Consider the following 9,162-nt stretch of genomic DNA (forward strand, 5'->3'; position numbering starts at 1 on the left):
GTGATCAAAAGTGGAGTCATGACAGGTTTTACGCAACGTGTGGATATTCCCATAAGAGTGTTTGAGAAACTTTTTCGGCGGAATCTTCATCTGTCATAATTTTAGATCTGATCATGTGTGATATTCCTGCTGCCGGTGGAAACCTCTAATACCCCCCCTGATTACTGCGCACAGATGGATTGCGTCGTGTCGGCCAGCCGGCTGACATCAGGGCCTAGTCAGTTTAATTCAACTGCTATGCTCGCGTCTTGATGGAAATTGATCTAAATTGAAGTTCGCCCAGCATCAGTTTGTAAGCGCACACGAGACCCCCAGCTTCTCCTCCTGGTGCCACAAAAATGAGGAGAGCGGTGCTGAAAGAAGCCGCCAAACGTTTCCCCTGGCTGGCCAATGTCACTTTGTACGGGTGCTTATTCGCCGGCGGTGACCTGGTGCACCAGCTCATGGCTCAGAAGGAGCGTATGGACTGGAAACACACCCGCAATGTGGCCATCGTGGCAATCAGTTTCCATGGAAACTTTAATTACTTCTGGCTGCGGGCCCTGGAGAGACGTTTTCCTGGAAAGTCCGCAGGGATGGTGTTCCGCAAACTCCTCCTGGACCAAAGCTTTGCGTCGCCTTTGGGCACCAGTGTCTTCTACACGGGTAAGAAGGCCTGATTTCTGTCTAGCAAATGATTCAATTTAGCCAATGTGAAGAAATATATGAAACATATGAATTGTACAGACACGTAGCTACTCTCTGCTTGAAGACCACCATCCAATGTCATCTGATGCCAAAAAACATCACAATATCTACATCAAACTTAATCAATAATTAATCAATTTTTTTCAATTTTGAAGGTCACCAAATCATCAGAGAAGGAGCACAAGCTACCAATGTCTTTGTTGAGATACATGTTTTTAATTAAAAATCTGTAAACTCAGGACACACCGATGTTACTTTGTTACAGCCACCCAATGTCATTACAAACGTTACAGCTTCATAGAAAGAAAAGCAGGAAGATTTATATATGGACATACAATCAATTAAGCGAATAGTGACGTGATAAAGCTTCCTATTAAGGTCGTCTCTCAGTCAAACATCATGTGGGCCAAGGTGAAGAGTCATTACACATGTTTTTAGGTCGTGCGTAATAGCGCAGAGTCGTTTAGTATCACAACCCCTGCGTAAATCTCTCCTCTGCCCTGCAGGCGTGAGCTTCTTGGAGGATAAAGAAGATATATTTGAAGACTGGAGGGAGAAGTTCTTCAACACCTGGAAGGTAAGGAAGGCCTCAGCGGCGTCAAGCGAAGGAAAGTCACCTTCCCTCCACACACACACGGCCGCTGCTGCTGCGAGCTCACAACCAGATTAACCTAGATTATGCCACTGCTGCTTTTGCGCAGTGGGCACGACGCCCGGCAGCAAACCGGGTAATTCAGTCCTGAGTATAATGCCAGCAGATAAAAAAAAGTCAGCGAGTTTCTGTATGTTTTTTAGTTGAAATCCTGCAACATATAAATTACAGGTTGATTCTGAGGTGTAAAACTTAATGATCCTCATAAATATGACCATTTCAAAGGTCGGATTTAAGGTTCTGCTTGTTGTTAGAGGTACAAATACAACCAAAACTCCTCCATCTCAACAGTTTAGTCAATCACAGAATCCTAAAATCTCTGGAAAGATGTTCAAGATCAGCAGATGTGGAAAGTAACTAAGTACTTCATTTTAAAGTACTTTCTTATTCATATTGTGTCACTTTGTAATTTTTTCCCAAGCAATTTGCATAAGTAAATATGATGAAGCACAATGAAGGCCATCTATCTATCTATCTATCTATCTAATTTCAAAAGGAAGTAATACTACTTTTATTTTCATATTATTTTTTAATTAGCTCCAATTTCACCACTACAACTATAAAATCAGTAATAATAATAATGACGTATCTATACCACCAACAATATACATCATGCTAAACACTTTTACTTAGTACTTATACACAGTTGAGTTCATTTAACTGTAGTTTTTATTAATACTTGTACAGCAGTATTTTGAGATACTCTTTCCTCATTTTTAAACACTGAGAAAGGTTTTACTCTATTCAGAAGTCTAAATGTCTGTATATGAGATTGTAAAGACGGATTGTTCCGTAGTGCTGTCATGAAAAATATTTAGGAAATGAATATAGATCCAGTTTTTTATAAAAAAGAAAGCTATTTCATTTATGTGAGATACACAGATAGTTGGAAGCACACAGTCCATTTCCACAACTTTACAAAGATGGTTTATGACATTTTAAGGATCTAATCTAAACTATAAGTGTCTTCACCTGCATTTATAACATTACGCTCATCATTTCCTGTTTTCACTTGCAGACTGGACTCATGTACTGGCCGTTCATGCAGGTAAACTTATATAAAATTATTGTTTTGTGGACTTTTGTTTGTGTCATGTGTTTTTTTGTTTATTGATTAAAAAGTCAAGGCTAAATTCAAAGAGTTTGTTCATTGTGCTGCCTGACAGAAATGTTTCATACCAATTAGATTTAACCATTTGTACCATCAATTACACACATGAGCCTCACATTTGTCTAAAACTTAATGTAAGATTATTCTTTTAATATGTGTTTCAAACCTGACTGAAATCCCATGATGATGATGATGATGCAGAGCTGCTACAGACGAATCAATTCAAATCCACTGATGATGACGGACGACTGGCTGATATTTCTGTCAGCCAAACACAAGAAACACAGAAGAGGAATAAGGGGCTAAATTAACCATGAGATTAATTCCAGAAATGTGTAGTTTATTAATTAGTAATCCTACTTTAATTACATTGTGTTTAGAAATACAGTAGAGCACAATGTAAAACACAAAAATAGTCACAACCATGCAGGAAGAATTACTAGAAGGCTGTAATATGAACAAACTATTGATTTTAGATTGACTCCTATAACAAATGTTTCATATTAGTCTTCCAGCATTACTGTACTATGTTATAAATAAGAATAACATTTAGCTACACTGTAAAACAAAAATCTTAGACTACAGGAATAAATAAACAATGGAAGTAACAAAATATTCACTGATTTAAAAGAGTTTTCAGGATATTTACAGTATTGATAATAGTGGACTTCTCTGCTTTGACATAAATCTACATAGGATTAAACTGTTTCCATTGAAAAGGGCTGTTCAGTGACATTATATGACCTGTTATCAAAGTACATTTATAATTCATGTCACATTTTTTCACCTCTTCAGTTTCTCAACTTTGTTCTGATGCCGCTGCACATGCGAACAGCCTTCATGGGCTGCTGCGCCTTCCTCTGGGCCACCTTCCTGTGCTTCTCACGGCATAGTGGTGACGGCACCGCCGGCGTGGCTCTGGCCTTCGTCATGGACCCCCGTAAGACTCTGGAGGAGATGCGAGAGGCCCGGTTGGCCCGAAAAAAGCGAAGGATCCAGAGGGAAAACTGAAGGGAGGAGGACACTGCTTCTGTCATTTGGACCTTTGAGCTTTAGCAGGACAGACTTTTGCTTAACCTGCAACCACATACTGAACGCACCATGGAGAGTTGAAGAGTATGTTACTGGTTGGAAACATGCACTCACACATACACACACAACAGAAATGGATTTTAAAGGCTGGTGTAATAATACTATGAACACAATTGGTCTTAAAGTTGCTGATATGTTGACATTATCGTCTGAATAATATTGTCATATTTGACACCTTCTTTAACAAAAACATGCTGTATTTTTCCCAAAACTGAATTCTTGGTAATGTAGGAAAGCGTTAAGATAAAAGAGGATAATAAAACAGAGCTGAAACAGGTTAATAAGAAAATATATTAGTCACAATTTCAGTGAAATACTTTTAACAATTCAGACTGAGGCTTAAAAATGAACAGTATTCAACAGTAAATACACAAACACACTGGATCAGGTGAACCCTGACAGCCAGCTGATAACTATTACAATGTTAATATACCAAGAAAGGTAAATTGATTGCATACATACAAGAATGACTTCTTAAAGGGGCAGTCCACCAATTCTACATGACAACTATTTTTCCATTGTAATGGAGTACTACTCTGCATGTGAAAACAGTTGTATAATGTCTTCTTTGGCATTGGAGGAGTAGCACTGATGATGTCTTGGAAGTAGTTATTGAGGTAATTTCAAGGTGGTTTGGAGGCTTCTCGGAGCATGGAGTTTGAAAGATGTGGGCAGGAAGGATGTAGTGACAGATGCTTTCATGGGAATTGTAGGACCCAGAGAGATCTGAGATCAAGATTGACTCATCCAAGGCACTAAAGGGTCAGGATCTCAGCCTCTGCTGCATCAATGTTTATAATTATTTTCTTAAATTTATGGAAACTACACTAAGCTGCTGGAGTATCCGATTACGGATTCACATTCACTCAGTTTAAACAGTAATTACAACCAAATTATACAGATGGTTTTGCGACATAAAGGCATGTTCCCATTATCAGGGGGTGAAACAGCTTTTAATTCCCTCTTCATTCATTTTTAGGTATGTTTTATGTTGCAACAGCTTTTTGCAAATGTCCACGGTGCACTGAGTGGAGCTGGGTGAGTGATCTTTGTAGGTGCAGTTTATCGCAGCTGACCAATGCTTGAACTGAAAGATGGTCGAAAAAGAAGTAACTTGTGTGTCTGAGTTTTCAGAAATGCACAATAACAAATTAGTCACATATTGAGGCCAGACAAAAAAGATATTTGTTTAGTGAAATATAAATACAGGTTTAACAAACCTGAAAACTGAAGTGTTGTGCTAGCAGCATTCGCATTGTAGCTTGTAGGTTTGTGGCACCGTTTAATGACCAGGAGCTCCAGAGTGGTACATTACTTTCCAGACAGGAAATGTTAAAGTATCGTACCAGAGGCTAAACACACTTTTACCAGGGACAAAACACATTTACATTTTAGAAAACAAATGTACCAGTCCCAAAACAAATTTACAAATAACACAATCTTCAAGGAAAGGGAAAGTACCAAATACCGGAAGTAACGCGTGAAGTGGTAAAGTGGACAGACAGTCCACCAGTATGTTTCCTCAGCTGCTAAATAAACCATAGACATATATACTTTTATATGTATATGAAATAAATTAGCTGCTACTCTCCTTCTGTCTACAATATTGAACAGTCTTTTTCTTCTTCTCTGGACGCTCATTTCAACTCATTTCTTACTGACTCTACAGTACCACCTAGTGGCGGAATTTAAACAAGCCTTATCTCATGAATGAACCAACTGCAATGCAAATCAAACCATTAATTTGACTCAAGTACTCACAAAGAAACCCATAATTAATGTTTTCTTTGACAGGGTTAAATAAAACCTACTGTGATATTTGTTCTTACTTGTATGTTAAGCCAAAAACTTGACATACATTGCTTGTTCTACTAATAGTGTGTGGTGGTACAGTAAATCAGAGGCAAGCAGACCGCAGTTTAATAAATATGTATATGTACAAAAACAGCCAGATCTTGTAAGCGACAGGCTACATTAACTGTCGGGAGGGGGGCTGTGACAAAGATAAATGATTTGGCTTTTGTGGACGCTTTCACAACTCGTTCCTTACCATAGACTGTATTTTCCTTACTGACTCTACAGCACCATCTGGTGGCGAAATGTATACAACACTTCACTCACGAAGGAAACAACTACAATGCAAATCAAACCATTAAATGAACTAAATTACTCACCAAAAATACAAACTTAGATGATTGTTCTGTGACATTTAAAAAGCCACTGATCTTAACATACTATAATTCTGAAAATACAAGTAACATTTTTTATTATTATTATTGAAATCAAATATAACTACCACAGCCAAATCACCTGTCTTTGTCACACAGCTGTTCTTCTCCCCTCCTCTTCTGTCTTTTACCTTTGCTTTACCTGGTTTTCCCACAGTGAATGTAGCCAGGGGCTTATAGGATCTGCCTGTTTTTGTGCAAATAAATTATTAAACTGCAGTCTGCTTGCCTCTGATTTACTGTACACCACACACAATTAGAAGAACAAGCAATGTAGTGTTTTTTGCTTAACATACAAGTAAGGACAGAGATCACTTTAGGTTGTTTGTGTAATTTAATTCATTTAATGGTTTGATTTGCATTGCAGTTGGTTCATTCGTGAGTTAAGCCTTGTATAAATTCCGCCACCAGGTGGTGCTGTAGAGTCAGTAAGCAATTAGTTGTGAAAGCTTCCAGAGAAGAAAAAGACTGTTCAGTGCTCTACACAGCAGGAGAGTATCAGCTAGTTTATTTCATATACATATACAAGTATATACTGTATGTCTATGGTTTATTTAGCAGCTGAGGAAATATACTGGTGGACTGTCTGCCCACTTTATCACTTCCAGTATTTGGTACTTTCCCTTTCCTTAAAGATTGTGTCATTTGTAAATTTGTCTCAAAAGTATTCCTTCTCTGGAGAGCATAAATGTGCTCAATAAATGTTATAGCAAAGGGCTTATTAGATATGGACAATTCTTCTGTAAAGGGGGAGATTTTGGCCTGATGAAGGTGCTAAAAAAAAAAGGTCAAAGGGTCACCAAAATGATTAGGATTCATCCTTGTACAGAATTTAGTCAGTAATTGTAGAGATATTATGCAGTGGAACAAAGTAGTGGAGGAAATTACTAAACAAAATGATTGGAACAACAAAGAAATTAGGTTTCAGTTGAAATAAGACCAGACCCATGGGTGGACGTGCTATTTTAGGGGAAGCCAGTGTTGTGATGGAGCACTGTGGCTGCTCTTTCTGCTGGCGGCACTGGGTCGATCTGAGCCCACAGTGCAGTGCAGCTCCGGAGACCAGATTTAAGGGCTCGATATTTCTGCTTTACACCAGTCGTGCCTTTTCTTGGTGACAAGACTGCCCCGAACACTGGTCTGCGAGCTCGCATTGTTTGGCTGACTGTCGACGGTCATTAGTGACAATTGAGACAAATCACATACATAGATATATATTTATGTGTGTTTGTGTGTGTGTGTGTGTGTGTGTGTGTGTGTGTGTGTGTGTGTGTGTGTGTGTGTGTGTGTGTGCACAATTACTAAACTAAATTGAATTTCTGCATTTATTTTGGGATGCATTGATGTAACAGAAAGTCAAAAGGGTTCATCATCTGGGAAGTAAGAATGTGCTCACGAAATGTCACATAAACCAAAAAAAAAAATTAAAAAGAAAAAATGGTGTGGGTAGCAGATTTTATGGAAATACAGCTTTTAGATTTCAAGACACTTTGTCAGAGTGTTTGAGTAGAAGACTGGAAGTAATGCAAGATGAAAGGTCGGGGCGTCACTAGATAATCTGGGGATCATTAAAAGGAACAACTATTTTATGATGATCTGACCGATAATTTTGAAGTTGTGTACCTTGAGTTAACAGATGTAAACTAGTAGTCCCATTTTTTCCATTTTCTTTATGTAACAGCCTGCAGACAATTAGCTTAGTGGTAAAAACTGCCTCTAAATTTTGCGTAACTCCCTGAAAAGTATTACAAATTGCCACAAATTATTTTTAAAAAATGGAATTAGCATACTTCCCAAAAAAGTTCCTTTGAGACAGACAACCATGAATTTAAGTTTATCACCTCCAATCTGAAGGGCTAAAAGAAAATGTGTCAGTGCATCCCACTTGTATCGTATCTCCTAGTTTGACCTGTGAAGCTACAGTATCTTAATCCTGTCCTCTTACTTGAAACATTGAATAGGTTGCCATCAGCCCAAATACCTTATCATGTAACACATCCAGTCAACCTCAGTTATTTAAACCTGACCCATTGTTCACTTTTCTTTAGATTTTAATGACCTCTTTTAGTAAAGCTGAAAACCTTTTATTCATATTCATCCAAAATATGGGAACAAAAATTGTAATATTCATCACTGAATATACACATAATAGGTGAAAAGTCATGTGTTGTACTTTAATGAATAAAATTTCGATCTATCAGTCAGTTACACTAGAGAGAAATAGGTTTATAGCGGTTTGAACACAGCTTTTCTGTAGATAAGCTTTAGTAAACTCCACATACATTCTGTTTTTCCATGTACAAAATAATAATAAAACCTCTAAAAATGTTCAGTATCGTTCAAAACAGTGTATGAAAGTCCATCTTATGTATGATATTGTGATGTCTGGTTGACACCAAACTGTGAGAATCTCAGCAGTTTTGTTGTACAGTATTATTACAAAAGGCACCGGGGATGAACACTTGTTGAGCAAATCTGAAGATGTCATGAGCACTGGTTTTAATGAGATTTGATTGGTAAATTGTGTCAGTGTTAAGCCATGTGAACAAGTGAGGCTGTGGCTCTGTTAAGGTGTTGAACGAGCTCCTGGAGCGGATTACGACACGAGGACGACAGCAGTAACACCTCCACTGTAAAAAAAAACAACTCAGTGAATAAGTGCTCAGTGAATAAAAAGTTGTGAATAGAAAGAAAAGAAAAAACCCTCCTCAGTAGAGTTTCTAATCATCTACAACCAAAAGGAGAAACATTTTCACTGAATAACAATAATGACAATAAACTTAATTTATACAGCACAAACTGTCGATTTGGTTCTTGATTAATCGCTGGGATTATAAAATGTTGGTGAACAAAGGAAAAATGGATGAGATGTTTTGTTTTGTCCGATGAAGATGTTCAGTTTATTAAAATGTATGACCAAGAAAAGCAGAAAATTCTCACGTCAGAATTTCTCACACCATCAAATTATTTTTGGTATTTCTGCTTGAAAATGAATTAAAATGATTAATAAATTAAGAAAATAACAATCACAAGACCAACAGTTACATCAAGCTGTAAATATCTCAACAGATGCAACAGTTTAGTCATATTGTCATTGCTGATTGAAAACCTTGTATATCTCTGAACATTTTTTCAAGAGTTGGTCATTTGAGCAGTAAGTATTTTGGATTTTAACCTAAAGATTTTTTTATCCAAACAGTGATAATCTAATTATGTCTTGTAGATTGTAACTATAAACTTCCTGCTTCGTTCAATTCAATTTTCTTGAAAAGGTTTTAAAAAAAAAAGAACAAAAAAATATGTCAATTAATTTTCTTTGAGCTGACTAATCCATTAATTGTTATGTGGTGGATTCATTTGATAAATGCTTAAAAAAATTGATACATTAAAAG

The 9,162-nt window shown here is 37.3% G+C and overlaps 1 protein-coding gene across 1 annotated transcript; it reads left to right on the forward strand.

The window, feature by feature from the left end:
• The first annotated feature begins 338 nt into the window (after window positions 1-338).
• mpv17l (MPV17 mitochondrial membrane protein like) lies at window positions 339-3,461 on the forward strand. Its single transcript, XM_053338177.1, has 4 exons — window positions 339-645; window positions 1,194-1,264; window positions 2,358-2,387; window positions 3,246-3,461. The coding sequence occupies exons 1-4, from the start codon at window positions 339-341 to the stop codon at window positions 3,459-3,461; spliced, it is 624 nt and encodes a 207-aa protein (XP_053194152.1).
• The last annotated feature ends 5,701 nt before the right edge of the window (window positions 3,462-9,162 follow it).

The sequence above is a fragment of the Scomber japonicus genome, chromosome 18, assembly GCF_027409825.1.
Source record: "Scomber japonicus isolate fScoJap1 chromosome 18, fScoJap1.pri, whole genome shotgun sequence".
NCBI classification, from domain to species: Eukaryota; Metazoa; Chordata; class Actinopteri; order Scombriformes; family Scombridae; genus Scomber; species Scomber japonicus.

Excerpts from the sequence above, each read along its gene's own strand:
- mpv17l (XM_053338177.1), top strand. The coding sequence starts at position 339 with ATGAGGAGAGCGGTGCTGAAAGAAGCCGCCAAACGTTTCCCCTGGCTG. Across the intron at positions 646-1,193 it reads CACCAGTGTCTTCTACACGG|GCGTGAGCTTCTTGGAGGAT; the intron begins GTAAGAAGGCCT and ends TCTGCCCTGCAG. Across the intron at positions 1,265-2,357 it reads AGTTCTTCAACACCTGGAAG|ACTGGACTCATGTACTGGCC; the intron begins GTAAGGAAGGCC and ends TTTCACTTGCAG.